Raw genomic sequence first — 16,088 nt, forward strand, 5'->3', positions numbered from 1 at the left:
GTGAAAATGTGCCTTTAATTTGTTGCATCATAGAAACGTGGTGATGAATTCACTTCATCGCTGCTGTTAAGACTGTATGACAGCAAAGTGATTGTATTCTAACCCTTTTGGACAGCTGTAGCTCCATGAAATGTATTTGTATTGTTCATCTGCAAAATGTAGTGGTGGGGAGAGCAGGCTGAGATCTTTATTCCACTATACGGAGTTATTTATACATCACGCGTTGTTGTGTGGAGTCCATGTGTGAACATGTAGTTGACTACACAGCACGCTTCAGGTCCTCACTGACGCTTAATTAGCAGCTAATTACACTAAAGCTATTTCAGTGGATGAACACCTCCTCAACTTCAACTTCAGTTTATTTAAAGTGCACATTACCCAGAGAGTCAGTAAAAAAACAACCGAGAAGAAAACGCACAATATGACATGAAAAGTGCTCACACTTACACACGCACTGAGAAACAAAGAGCACACAGCATTACTGCAACAGGAGGGGGTAGCCAGCCTGCCCGTTTGGGGTAAAGCAGTCAGTGATTTGGGTTCCCAGCCGGTAAAGTCAGGAAAGATGCTCAGCCTGGATCTGTAAGTATCAGCACAGCCCGACGCTGTGGGAGATTATTCCAGAGAAGTGGGGCTTGGTGGGCAAAGCCTCCTGCTCTGCTTAGTTCTACTATCAGTACACTTCTGTTGGTGTCTGTAACCCACATTAATGCAGACATCATACTGCACAATCATTATATTCAATTATTATCCAATAATTAAGGCGAGACACTACAGGCAAAAACATGTTTTTTCATGAACTGGTCAGTTTTGAGATTTGAGATTTTTTTTTCTTCTGTAACATAAGTGGAAAGAAAACATCTAAAATACATATTTAGGTGTGTACTTTACTAACTTTGTCTATTTGTCCTAAATTCGTATAACATGCCTAATTTGAATATTTAAACATAACATATCAGAAAACTTGTAATACAAATGAATAATGAAATCTTAAACTCTGTTCTGTATAGATGATACAAAAGCTGCAGCATGGGCAGTGACATGTGTGGTCAGCCGGGGGAGAGCGAGACGCCACCTTGAACTTGACGGATGCAGTTTGTGTCCAACATGTCAAATCACATCACACAGACGTATTAGTTGGACAGCATTAAGGATCAGAATGTAAAAGCCCACAGCAGAGAGACCGTTGGAGACCAGCTGGTGGACATAATGGAGCATTCAGCTCAGGGACAATGATTTGTCTCAGGAGTTTCTCAGTGATCGGAAAATACAGGAACTACTAAGTGTTAAACACAGTAGGGAACAGGAGGTGAATTACTCAAAGAACAGTCCTCAGTCGATTGATCAGCACGTCTGGTACCTGAGTTGAGTTGATTGATCAGCACATCTGTGTTTACTGTAAACCCCCATCTTGTGTGAACAAAGGAAGACCTGGAAGCTCTTCATGACTTCCTGTCCTTTGAATTAGGTATAAATTCTGAGGCAGGGACAGTTGCTCCTCTGAGCAACACATGGCAGCCTTACAATCTGTATGTGTGTGAGTTAATCATCCTTCTAACACTCAGGTAGTGACTAAAACGGAGCTTAACGAGAGAGAAAATTGATAGATATGCCAACTTTGCCACCTCAAAAGAGCATACTTTTTTTTTTTTGCTCTTTTTTTCAATATAATTCTTGAGAAAATGCACATAAGATGGTTGTAAACTTACCTAATGTGTGTCCTTGATCACTACTGACGTCTGTCCTGTTCTGCTTTCTGTCAGACATTTTCATGATCTTCACTGGTGCTGCTGTGTATATTAAAACGTCACTTTCCTGCAGGGCTTGTCTCCCTCTGAGCTCTTTCTCTTCTCTCTGTCTCCTGCACTGTCCAGCTTTTGCATGTGCAATCCCGTGTGATGACAGGCAGAGGTTACACCATCGGGCTAAAAGCAGGCGGTGTCCTGTAGGGTTGTAGATACCCCGAGTTGTTCGCTTTGCTTGACATATTTCATTTTGCATTTTTAACACTGGCCTGACACTCCGGCCAATCAACCGGCTGCCTGCGGCCCTTCTGTGTGTGTTTGCATGTTCCCCGTGTCAGCATGGGCCTCCTCCGACTGTCCACACACCTGCAGGTTAGCTTAATTAGGTTAATTGTTGACTATGACTACATGTGTGTGTATGCTCTTTGTGTTGTCACTACATGCATACAGCACATTAAAGAGCACATCACTGTGTCCCTGTGCAGTGGAGGAGAGGATCAGGGTATAGTTCAGATGCCAAATTACTGTATGTCTTAGTGAGCACTTTTGATGTATGAATTATTGAGAGACCTACCTGAGAGCAGACCGTGATGTGTCCTGCATTTTAAAGGATCAGTGTGGGCCTGAAGCCATGGAGACACTCAATTGTCTTTTATAGCTTTGGACACATTTACCACTTAGTTGTTTTGTATGTTGCTGCACAAGCCATGTTAACGTCAACACAGCTGCAGGAGCACAGCATGTCCATCTATGCGCCCAGAGAGGGAACATCTTTAATGACAAAAATATATATATATATATATATATATATATATATATATATATATATATATATATATATATATATATATATATATATATATATATTTATTCACAACCATAGCCTTTGTTCATATGTAACAGCATGTATATCTAATGATAAATGCATAAAGTGTATTCTAAATGGACACCTGCTTATATAGGAAGAAATATAGAAGGAGCTCCAGCAGCTGTGACGGGGAGAGTGCAGCACAGTGACAGTAACATGGTCAGAACTGTGAGAGGATCAGTTTAGCAGCATTAAAAACAAGAGTGCATGCATCGATGGTTTTCAGGCCATGAATTGCTGCTATTGATGTCTGTACTGTTAATAGATGGTGTGTGTGTGTGTGTGTGTGTGTGTGTGTGTGTGTGTGTGTGTGTGTGTGTGTGAGAGTGAGAGAGAGTGAGCTTTAAATTCTTAGAATGAGTCTACAGAGCTGCTTGCTCATGATTCATCAGTGATTTCCCTCGTGCTCGCCACCAGCGCTGCTCCATTCTGCTGTTGATCTGATTCCAGCGGGCTAATTATCTTACACCGGGTACACATCATGCAACTGCCACACTGAATATTCAGTTCTTCAGTAACTATAACACGCTATATGAACAGCTCAGCACATCTTAGGCCATTGGGTTCAAGCTATGTGTATATTTAATTCATTACTGTGGACCATTTTCCAAAGCTCAGTGGGTAGTTATGTTGCTGCTGCAACCGTTGCGAACATTGATATTGAACAAGTCTACATTTCATTCACTGACATTTTAAACATTCAGTGCCACAGCTTTTTAAAATATTTATTTCCACAATATCTTTGCATAGCATCTATGTACAAGAGGGTGGTGGTGTATGTGTTTCCACCACACGTGGGGTAGCTGATAGTATCTACGTACTTGTTTTTCAACAGTACCGTAGTGCCCGGTAGTACCGTCTGGGCTCAAGACTAACGTAATGTGTGTGGGATGCAGTAAACTCACTATCGATGCGTCCAAGGGAAGCACCCTATTTTTTCCCTGATAGTGTCTGCACCATATCTCTGGTTTTGTTTGTTTGCTCTCCCTTCCAATGTTCTGCTGTTTTTATCTCTTGTATTTTGTACGGCGTCCTTGGGTGTCTTGAAAGACGCCTCCAAATAAAATGTATTATTATTATTATTATTATTATTATTATTATTATTATTATTATTATTATTATTATTATTATTATTATTATTATCACATTGTGAACAACGAATCCTTGTTGAACTCAGCAGAGGAGAGCTAGTTAGCGTTAGCTGGTAACAGCCAGTGAGCGGAGGCTCCATAAAGTTAATTATAGTGCGTTTAAGCTCTATTCAGTTAAAATGAGTATAGTATGATGTGTTTAAATGTAGCCTTGAAAACGTAGTTATTGCCGAGAAACTTTAAAAAATACAGTTGGAAGGAGATGTTTTCACAGCAATTTTAAATAGTTATCAGAGAGTGAATTATGAAGTATGCAAACAGTAATGAAGGATGTTGAAGTACATGGTATTTATTGTTTTCTTTTAGTTCTTTCCATTGGTATCGAATATCGTGTAGTTTTACTGGTATTGACTACTTAATTTGTGGTTGCGTGACATCCCTACTGACATGTTTTTTCACTTTAAGTGTTGGTCACTGTTACGACTCCAAGTCATCTCTGAGAGGAGAGTAACATAAAGCTAGATGAGGAACATGACAAGTCCAGTTATTCAGCAGCTATTGCCCAACATGGAAGCATAAAGAAATGAACAGGGAGAGCCCTGGCCAAAATAAGGTTGAATAAAATCACAAGGCTAACTAAACTGAGCTTCTTTCCTGACAAGAAACTTAAAGCCTCTAAACACCCACAGGTGATTTCAGGTATTCTGGATGATTAGACCTCTGCTCAGGTTGAAGGTGGGTGGGAGCTTTGATGGGAATGTATGGGGTTACAAATCTCCAGCTACCAATAAGAATGATGAAGGTGTAATTAGTCCCCCATAACAGATGCAACAGGAGACTCCGGAAGATGTCAATCAATGAGTCTGTATACGCCCGCACAGTCCTGAGAAGAGGTCTAATCAGTAACTCCTGTGTGGGTGTTTAGACTAGGCTGAAAAAACAACAGATGGAGCTGTGATTTAGAATACAAATGTGAAATCCAACAGCAAACGTCTTACCTTAATATACCAAAAGAGCTATGGACTCAAGCCTTACAATACATGAACACAGTGGGTGTCAACAGGCAGCACAAATGGTCATGACACCAGAGCAGCTCCTAAGCCTTTATATAGCCCCAGGTCACTGATTGGCAGCAGGTCCCGACATTCCCCAGCCAATGACATGAGCGGGGGGGCGGAGCCAGAGCCGAGGCCAGAGCCGAGGCCAGAGCCGAGGCCAGAGCCGAGGCCCATAGAGCCTGAGCAGCACATTCACCTGTGTGGGAATGTAACAGTCACAGGTGTTTAAAGCAGCTATAACGGATGTTTTTATTACAGTGTATCTCACTACAATGTAAAACATCGATACAATGTAAACGGGGTCTCTTGTAGTAATGGACCTCCATAGAATAATGACTAGAATCTGCAGCTACTCTCGGCTTTATAGTAATTTTAAGCTCATTTTGTTTGTCCGACCCACAATTATACTGTTCTGGTTCACTGTCAGCGCTCTCATGGTGTCGTTTTCAGACAAAAAGCTGTACAAAGCCAGTGCCACTACCTGCTCAGCAGCAAACAGCCGCAGATAGTTGGAGACAAGCTGGTGGACAAAGTGGAGCATTAGCAGCTAAAGAGACAGATATTTCCATCCAAAAACAGAGGAGAGAGAATATTGGGCTTACATCCATCAGGTGGACTTGAACACAAAGACTCCTAATGAATCATCATGTTGCTCGGTAACTGCTTGATTTGGAAAACACGTTCACCGTATCAACTAAAAAGGTGTTGAGGATCCACCTGAATGTAGGTCTGTCAGCTGTGTCTGAGTGCAGTTTGCGGAGCAGGCAGTGTAGAGGGCTCTGCTGCCCGTCTCATGCTCAAAGTGACCCTCTACCGCCATGTGTCTTTGTTCACAGCTTGTTTCTTGGAGCAAAGATATGACGGCACATCTGGAGAAAAGCAGCCCCTTCTGTCTATTATCCATCAGTCCTACATCACTGTAGTTTGGTATGGTATTCGTTGAGGTTCATTGCCTTTTTAAAATAGGATTGTTGACTGCAATGTGCATCCGATTTTAGGAACAATCCTGATTCACAAAGATTTTCCCGCACCTGTTTCATGAACCACAACTTTGTTTTTTAAAAACAAATTTAGATGAAAAATACAAAAACAACCTTGAATAAGAAAAGACACATTAAGAAATAATGGTGTTGAGCAAGGTTCTTTAGGCAGTGAATAAAGTTAGGAGACAGTCCTCACAAGTATGGCATAACAATGAGTGTTTGAGTAAGTGAGAGAGAGAGTGAGAGAGGCAGAGGAAAAGCAGCAGGATAGTGAGCACAGTGACAAACAGAGGGAGGAGGGAGGACAGGCAGAGTTCTCTGTTGGCCAGTTCTCCAGCCTGTCTCTCCCTTTGAACCTGTGGATCCCGCTCCTACCTGGCCATGTCATCTGGCCTGTGCAGGAAGTGGAGGAGAGCGGTGCGAGCGCTCAGGACTCTCCGCAGGACGGCAGCAGTAGGAGGTGGAGGAGGCGCTGTGAGTCTGCTGTTATTTTTAGTCTCTCCTCCCTCCCAGGGCTAGGCTAATCCGCCGCGGCACAGGCTTATCCAGATTGGAGGTAGGACACAGAGGCAGGAAGGTTAAGCGCTTGCTCCTGTGGGAAGCTGACTTTGATTGTGATGCCATTTAAACTACTCAAACTGAGCCAGACCATGCTGAAGCAGGATAGTCAGGGCTGTGGGTGCGACAGGGCAGGGGGAGCACAGCCGCTGAGGAAGCTCCTCTGCTAGCCATGAGCCTGGAGTGGCTGCCGAGCGGCTGCTGTGCCGGCTACCCCAGCTGGCATCGGTGCAGGCCGGCAAAGACGGGCAGCATTGTGGCCTCAGATGGCTGCAGGGAAGGGGGAGGCAGCAGCGACGGTGGGGGGACCAGGATCCAGCTGAGGGGGCTGGACACTGAACAGCTGAAAGGCAGCCTGGTGGTCCTCTACGCACCTGCTGGGAACTCCTGTCTGCTCAGATTGGTGGGACATGCACGGATGGATGAATGAGCAGAGTGCTGGTGTGCTGTGTTATATCCTCCTAAAGATTCATATTGAATTGTATGTATTCCTTTTAATTTATCAAATGTAAAAGACATAAAGGTCTTTAACATGGTGGAGTTAAAAATAGATTTACGACTGGAATATGCAACTGGAACTCAATACAAACTGAAAATAATAAAATCTTTATAGACTTCCCTTTGACTTTGGAGAAGGATGGCTCACGTTACAGGAAGACACTGTTGTCAGTGAAATAGCTCATCTCTTTCTATACAAATCCACCGCTTTCTTTTCTTGCTCTACTTCACTGTAATTAGCTCAATACTCATTGCAGAGCAATTCTTTATGTTAATGTCATTGATGAATAACATGTTAGTGATTGTAATTTCCCCCTAAAATGACCAAAGTACATTTCTTTTAACTCTTTAACTTAACCGTGCTAGTATAACTTTCTGTAAATTTAAAATTAATCAATTTACTTTAAAAAAAAATCCTTATAATATAAATCTGTCTTTGCAATCAAAAGCGTGTGTGTGTGTGTGTGTGTGTGTGTGTGTGTGTGTGTGTGTGTGTGTGTGTGTGTGTGTGTGTGTGTGTGTGTGTGGCAGTAAGCACAGAGTGACATTCAGTGATGCGTACACATTATTTGGTGGCATTTAATTGTGTGCTGAGACAGCAGAGAGAGAGAGAGAGAAGTGCGTGTCTGTGTGTGTTGAGCTGAATTAGTAAATGTCAGTGGCTTTGTTATTTGTTGTTTCACATACAGCCCATTCTAACAAGAAGGGTTTAGAATGATGGAGAACAAAACTCATGATTGTGAAAGGTTCCTGCCATGTGCTCTGTGTTGGCTGTAATATTGTACAGGTGTGTCCTCCCTCAACAATAACAGTCATTTGCATTGAAGGGACAAAGCCCTCTAGTGGCCGTAGTAAATATGACGGAGCAAAGTTCAGGGTGGAGGGACGGTGTTCCTTACGCACAGTTGTGTGTCTTTTTAAGCAAGACCACAATCATCCTATAAACCTAACCCCATGTGTATTATTGTAACCATGATTGTCTCGATTGTCTCCTAACCTTAACAAAGCAGTTAGCATTTCACTTTATTATACAGATTTATTTTTCAATAGTGCTTTGTAACAAGCAGACAAATAATGTTGTACAGATCTGGAAAAACTCATGATAGGATGCCCACACTGAGTTGTCAAACTAAAAGTAGGAAGTAAAAGGACAAAATGTTGTTGTTTTCTGGACCTTTTGGTTTGAAGGCTGCTGAATTTGTGTTAAAGCTGGAAGCTGTGACGAGACGAGGGAGGATTCAGACAATAGCTTGCAGCTCTTACATTTAAAATATGAGGTGCAGCACGATGATGTATTCTGTGTATTCACAGTGTTTTAATTAAGGGAGTTGAAAAGTGTGTTTCAATGACTGTACGAGTGTCAGACAGCACACTGGAAAAACTAGAACAAGAAGCTAAAATGGCAAAACAAGAAAAAAAAAAAGCAGCTTATGGCTGGCCTCAGTGGGGTGATGATGACAAGTGTGTTAGTTGGAGGAAGCAGCAGCTGCCCAGAAAACCACAGCCTGGGGCCGGGGTTTGAATGTAATGACACAGAATGGGACAGGTGATGTGTGCATGGGCCTGCACATACACACCTGTACAGAGAAGTGACTCTGTGGACTCACTTTGTCAAATCTATGTTTAATTAGAGTGTCCCCAGCTGTCATTCTATGTCTGATTCTATTTGAGGGTGAAGTTTTGATTATATGCAGCAGTGCCCATTAAATGTTTTTTTCCTGAGAGACTAAAGCCATTTTAACTGAGAAGTTTTAATAATGATGTGAATATGCCAGATTCTTATACTGACAAACATATCCATCTTTAATGTACAATATTATTTGAGCTGCGACCCTTCGATTAGTCGATCAAAAGACAATTTATCTGCAACTATTTTGATAATGGGTTATCCATTTTAGTGTTTTCTTCAAGCAAAAACGGCCAACTCTTCTCTGATTTGAGCCTTTGTGATTAAATTAATCTAAATTAATCACATATATCAATATTTGCTGTGAGAAGTATTTCAAAATATTCAAATGGATTTTTTGGAAGATGAGTGAATCAATGAGTAGCATTATAAACTTAAAGGTCAACATGTCTTTTATTTCAATACTATTTCTCCAATATCTTGTTTGCCACAATTGTCTTAGACAACACAGACCAACAGTTTGACATAAAGTGCAATTTCAAATCTGGCAAAACATCTTTCAATAAACAATATGTTTAAAAGTTGTGTCATTTGACGCCATGTGTAAAGCCTCCGTTAGCTGACCTCAGGGACCTCGACGGACCAGACCCGGGCAGCAGAGGCTGGCTCTGGGGACGTGGAACGTCACCTCTCTGTGGGGGAAGGAGCCGGAACTAGTGCGGGAGGTGGATCGCTACCAGTTGCCCAAGGTGTGAGGCGTCGGGCCGGGGTGGGGATACTCACTAGCCCCCGGCTGAGCGCCGCTACGTTGGAGTTTATCGCGGTGGACGAGAGGGTCGCCTCCCTACGCCTTCGGGTTATGGGGGGGAAAACTCTGACTGTTGTTTGTGCCTATGCTCCAAACCGCAGTTCGGAGTATTCGGCCTTCTTGGAGACCCTGAATGGAGCCCTGCAGGGGGCTCCAGTAGGGGACTCTGTAGTCTTGCTGGGAGACTTCAACGCACACGTGGGAAACGATGGAGACACCTGGAGAGGCGTGATTGGGAGGAAGGGCCTCCCTGATCTAAACCCGAACGGTCGTTTGTTGTTGGACTTCTGTGCTAGTCATGGAATGGCCATAACAAACACCATGTTCGAACATAAGGATGCTCATAAGTGCACGTGGTACCAGAGCACCCTAGGCCAAAGGTCAATGATCGATTTCGTAATCGTATCATCTGATCTGAGGCCGCATGTTTTGGACACTCGAGTGAAGAGAGGGGCGCAGCTGTCGACTGATCACCATCTGGTGGTGAGTTGGATCAAGGGGTGGGGGAAGACTCTGGACAGACCTGGTAAACCCAAACGGGTAGTGCGGGTGAACTGGGAACGTCTGGAGGAAGCCCCTGTCCTGGGGATCTTTAACTCACACCTCCGGCGGAGCTTTTCAGCTTTCCCTGTGGAGGTTGGGGGCATTTAACCTGAGTGGGCGATGTTCAAAACCGCTATTGCTGAAGCTGCGGTGATGAGCTGTGGTCTCAAGGTCTTAGGTGCCTCAAGGGGCGGTAACCCTCAAACACCGTGGTGGACCCCGGTGGTCAGGGAAGCCGTCCGACTGAAGAAGGAGTCCTTCTGGGTTATGTTATCCGGGAGGACTCCGGAAACAGTTGCAGGGTATCGAAGGACTAGAAGGGCGGCAGCTTCTGCCGTGTCAGAGGCAAAGCAGCGGGTGTGGGAGAAGTTCGGAGAAACTATGGAGAAGGACTTTCGGTCGGCACCAAGGTGCTTCTGGAAAACCATCCGGCACCTCAGGAGGGGGAAGCGAGGAACCATCCAAGCTGTGTACAGCAAGGGTGGGACCCTGCTGACTTCAACTGAGAAGGTTATCGGCCGCTGGAAGGAGCACTTTGAGGAACTCCTGAATCCGACTAACACGCCCTCTATGGTTGAGGCAGAGATGGAAGCTGATGGGGGATCATCGTCAATTTCCCTGATGGAAGTCACTGAGGTAGTCAAACAACTCCACAGTGGCAAAGCCGCAGGGGTTGATGAGATCCGTCCAGAAATGCTGAAGGCTTTGGGTGTTGAGGGGCTGTCTTGGTTGACACGCCTCGTCAACATTGCGTGGAAGTCTGGGACAGTGCCTAGGGGTTGGCAGACCGGGGTGGTGGTTCGCCTATTTAAAAAGGGGGACCAGAGAGTGTGTGCAAACTACAGGGGTATCACACTTCTCAGCCTCCCTGGTAAAGTCTACTCCAAGGTACTGGAAAGGAGGGTTCGGCCGGTAGTCGAACCTCTGATTGAAGAGGAACAATGCGGATTCCGTCCTGGTCGTGGAACAACAGACCAACTCTTTACTCTTGCAAGGATCCTGGAGGGGGCCTGGGAGTACGCCCATCCGGTCTACATGTGTTTTGTGGATCTGGAGAAGGCGTATGAGCATTTTCTTACTGGCATTTCTGCTTTATTAGATAGTGAAAGCTTGAAGAGAGACATGAAAGGTGGGGGAGAGAGCGGGGATGTGTGAGCTCCAACAGGTGAGCTACCGGGGCGCCCTTAAAAGGTGCCGATTTATTTTTCTATCGATCAACTAATGGATTAGTGGACATATGGTTGCAGCTCTACTTGTGAGCGCCTGAGTGGAGAACACACTGAAGCTTTTACAATTGGAACACTTCAGGAACACATGTATACATAGTAAATCATGATGCATGTGTGTGTCGGGTGCATGCTCTACAGCAGGTGGCCGTGTCCTTCATGCTCTTGTCACTAACATACAATTGTGTGTGTGTGTGTGTGTGTGTTGCCTTAAATCACAGCAGTGTGGCTTTACTCTGAGGGAAAGGGTTTTTGGTTAATTCTTTTTAAATGGAAGTAGAGCTGAGCTGCTGCCCTCCATCACTCGTGGATTAGAGTAATAATGGAGACGCTAAAATTAGAGAAGATTAGACATACAGTGACTGAACAGCACATTTGACTCCAATGTGGCAACCTTTTTATTTTATTTGTGTAAGAGTTATACTCTATTCATTTCAACATTCCTTAAAGCTACCCCATCAGTATGATACTACTATTTTATTTTTTTGGAATTAATTTTCCAGCATTTTATTTGTTTTGTATTTACCTGGATTAATTTCCAGCTATTTTATAATGCTTAGTTTAAAGAGTACCTTAAGAGCAGGCAGAAAAGCAATAATGTGTTTCACTGCCCTCTCTGGTCACACAGCTATAACCAAACCTAACAGTGATGTCCACCATGCTTACTGTGTAGATGTTTTCATGACAGCCTGCTTATCATATTCAAAGACTGGTCTTCTGACAACATTGAAAAGTCCTTTTCTGCATAGCACATGCCGGTGTGAGGCTTTTGGAAAACAAGTAGCGTCTGCACACTGACTCCAAACCAGACATTTATTTAAATGCCCAGTGTTTTGATAACACTCGGATCTTCTTCAGGATAAAATTATTAAAGGTAGTTAGCACACTCTCATATACATAATGATGGGCTCTATGATGACAAGTGTCAAACTTGCAGGGAGATAAGTACAAAAGTCCAGTAGCATACATCTGGAGGTTATGACAAAGGTGTGTGTGTGTGTGTGTGTGTGTGTGTGTGTGTGTGTGTGTGTGTGTGTGTGTGTGTGTGTGTGTGTGTGTGTGTGTGTGTGTGTGTGTGTGTGTGTGTGTGTGTGTGTGTGTGTGTGTGTGTGTGTGTGTGTGTGTGTGTGTTAATCTGGGAAAGGCTGTGTGCTCAGTTCCTACTGAACTATATGTTGTTACTGCACATATATTTGTCTAATGTGTTTTTCTATGCATATAAGTGTTGTGTCGAGGCTCTGAAAGCACAGTAAAAAGTTAATAGATTATTGGATCATTCTTTACAACTTTTTGTAGGACTTGTTATTAATTTATTCACAGAGACCTTGTGCTGCTGAATGAATTGTGTAGCTGGTGTTGAAATGCAGTGTGTGCTAAGTTAACCCTGTGCTTTCTGTGTTCCCTGTAGAGCTCAGGCATGGAAGAGATGGTGTGGGAGCAGTACTCAGTCACTCTGCAGCGGGTGAGTTCATTCACTACATAATAAGAGCCCTCCATTCATCTGTTCATCCTCCTGATACCTATGCTTGGGGACCAGATTATGCATCCCCAACAACTCAATTCAACAGGCCTCATGGGTATGAGTGTAATAAAGACAATATTTCTAAAGCGTCAAGTAATAATGAGATTATAAAGAAAAAGGTACAATTCATAAAATCGCATATATACATATATATATCTCTGCTGGCCTAAACATCATCAGAATATAAATGTAATTTTGATATATATTTTTTCCACAAATATGTATTAAATTATTCCCCATAGTCTATTCTCTTCATTTCATAGCTTTCCTCTTGGTTGCGCTGCTTCCAGCCTCAGACCGAGATTTGGAGGGCTGGCCTTTATGTTATGCTTTCATCCAATCATATTTCAGCCAATCATATTTCAGCCATGATGTGTTGCCAGGGTCCAAGAAATCTGCCCTTAGGCCTTCAGAATCAACAGTGCGGGCGCCTGTAGCTTAAAGTGAACGGAAACAAAACTGTGGCGTTAACCAATCAGATTTCGAGTTGGGGACACCGGGGCCAGTTAGAGGGCGTACGATAATGTCAGCACGTGCATGTCTTTTGATTGGATACGCACTATTGAGAGGCAGAGCTATGCAGAGCTAGCAAACTTTGAACGAGCTAATTTGTGTAGATTTCTACAAGCTGTTTATTCAACCCACAATGGCTGAAGGAGGAGAAGAGGTCGATTTGGTCGCAGATATAATTACGCCATTTTCAAGATAAACTTTTCAAGAAAAGCTAGACATTGTGAGAAGAAAACAGCCAACCCCGACGCTAGCGAGCCTATCACAGCTGGGAAAAGGGTTTGTCGGCCACTTTCAAATCACTAACTACGAGCGGTACCCCCGGCTCACAGCCTCCGAGAGGCACTGCACATTGTACTGCTGGGAATGCTATTTACAACTAAATGTTTCGGAAATATTAATATACCTCTGTTGTACTTGACTATGTTAAGGTGATGCAACGCCCGGTTATGCTGCGTTTCTGTCTAAATGTATAGTTTCTAGAGCCATGGCGTCATAATGATGGTATTAAGAGGTGGAATAATTCAGGTAGGGCTGTGTAGGACATCACTGAAGGTCTAGGTGTGAAATGCACATATACATATATTTATATACATATACATATACATACATATACATATATATTTAAGCAATAGCTCACGACAGGCCGTGGTATATGGTCATTATATTGCTTGATTTGACATGTCCGTTTTATAAATATACATATACGTATACATATACATATACGGGTAGAATTGTAGTATATATATATATATATTGTATATATTTATAAAAACGGACATGTCAAATCAAGCAATCTGATTGGTTCTTAGCCATGGTATAATGAGCGTATATCAGAGGTAGAATTGTAATTACTTTTCACAACAAGTCAGTATCCCTCCAGTCTGAGAAAAAGCTACAACCGTTACAGCTGTTAAATTATGTCCGTTAAGAAACAAACTTACAAAGCTTTACTCTGGAGGAGTGGATTGATCAGTGCCTATCTCCAGAGAAAAAAAGGCCCTAAAAGACGACATGCAGAGCTACGTGAAGAGCAGGTAGACCAAATGTAAAAAAACCGAAACGAACAGAACACGCGCTAGCTGTTAGTGTTGTTGCATAGCAACCACCTCGCACTAACAGCTAGCGCGGTGTTCTGTTTGTGATGTAATGACCATATATCACGGTCTGAAGTGAGCTATGGCTTTTATAAAACGTTTACAAGTGTGGCCATATGAAAGAAATTATATAATATATATATTATATATATATATATATATATAATATATGTGTGTGTATATGTGTATATGTCTCTATGTGTATATAGCTATATATATAATTACTATCTTCTCTCTCTATATATCTCTCCTCTCTCTCTATCTCTCTCTCTATATCTAATATATCTATATCTTCTCTCTCTGCTATCTCTCTCTATCTCTCTCTCTCTCTTATCTCCTCTCTCCTCTTCTTCTCTCATTCTCATCCTCTCATCTCTACATATACATCCACTCAACACACTGGTCTCCACCATCTTCATGATGTCTTTAATCGGAATAAAAGGTATCCACTTATCATCAAGAGTCGATGAGTCAGTCTACTGGCTGAGTCTCTGCTGCCTCGAATGAACGCTCGCGCACTGCGCAGTAACTCCTGTGGAGAGGCGAAGGAGGTTACCGTAACACTATGCAGGGGGACACACTGCAACACAAGGCTGGCCTGGAGAGGAAGAGGAACCGCTTCTATTGAGGTGAAACCCGGTCCCTTTTTTACTGAGCTGCCCGCTTTCTCGGAGCCCTCTGCTGTTGTGTGCTAATATGTAGCTGCTATCAGCTAGCGTTAGCATTCCTCACCGACAGCCCACGGAGTGACTAGCAACAGGTACCCTCAGCGGGAGTGACAGCTGTAGCCATGGCAATAGGCAGTGATTGAGTGTATTTATTCACCAGTATACAAATACAGTGTGACCTAGTGTGAACCGTAGCTCTGTACAACATGCTGAAATGCATATTGGCGAGCTAACGGGCGACCGAAGGGCTGATAAAGGATTAAAAGCAATTGGGTTGCGTCTGGCAATATATGAGGTTACTAGTAGTGATATTATTATTATTATTATTATTATTATTATTATTATTATTATTATTATTATTATTATTATTATTATTATTATTATTATTATAGGTGCAAGTCACTGCAGGATTATACTTTGTTTGTATTTACATGTTCCCACTGACACTGATATACTTTGGTTCACAGGGATAGGCACATGATAACTGGCATGATAGAAAACATATTGTTTAAAAAGATGCACCATTGCATTTCTATAATCTGTTGCTGTCTCAATATATAAAACGGCTGCATACCAGATGGTAAAAGCAGATTACAGCATCATGAAATCAGTTTATACACAGATTAAAGTCTGTAATCGAATGAATAACTAGAATATGACTACTTCATCTGAGGCATTTATAGCTGTAATCTACCTTTTTAAATATTTGTCTCACTCTATAAAATACTCAGGCGAACACATATCTAAATAAAACATTCAAACAAATGTTTACTCCTTAGTTACGGACCTTTAAATGTGTCTTCCAACGATTGAATAAATTATTCTCTTGTAGGCCAGATTTCTACATCACAACATTCTTCCAAAAGTAGAGCCGCCCTGATGCTAGCTAACCCAGCGGTGGGCCGCCTGTCCACGCTGATATCCGCAGTCAATAGGTTATATTGAAAAAGCACGAAAGACCAAAGTGAGTCTTTATGTGGAACTAATCTGAAATGGCAATTACGATTTTGAAAGAAATTTCATTTTCCATCAACATAGTAATAAGTAATATCGTTAACTGCTGGCGAATTCCATTAGTTTTCCTACAATACCGTTTCTTTATGGTTATTTTTAGGAAACACAAAGCACTTGGTTTAGGTGAGGGAAAGATGGTGGTCTTGGTTGAATATTGAACTAAGGTCAACGCTGACTGAAACATGACATGTTTATTCTTTCAATATTTTACTCAAACCATGATCTAGTAGCCTACCCCTCAGAGTTCCCTGCCACTGCTGTGGTGCACGAGG

General features: G+C 42.6%; 1 protein-coding gene across 1 annotated transcript in view; it reads left to right on the forward strand.

The window, feature by feature from the left end:
- tjp2b (tight junction protein 2b (zona occludens 2)) overlaps positions 1 to 16,088 on the forward strand; it is a 93,281-nt gene that overhangs the window by 18,798 nt on the left and 58,395 nt on the right. Inside the window, exon 2 of the mRNA XM_029438923.1 lies at positions 12,414 to 12,467. Within this exon, the coding sequence (XP_029294783.1) occupies positions 12,414 to 12,467 (54 nt within the window). The remainder of the gene's footprint in view (positions 1 to 12,413; positions 12,468 to 16,088) is intronic.

This window comes from Cottoperca gobio, chromosome 9 (assembly GCF_900634415.1).
Source record: "Cottoperca gobio chromosome 9, fCotGob3.1, whole genome shotgun sequence".
Classification (NCBI taxonomy): domain Eukaryota; kingdom Metazoa; phylum Chordata; class Actinopteri; order Perciformes; family Bovichtidae; genus Cottoperca; species Cottoperca gobio.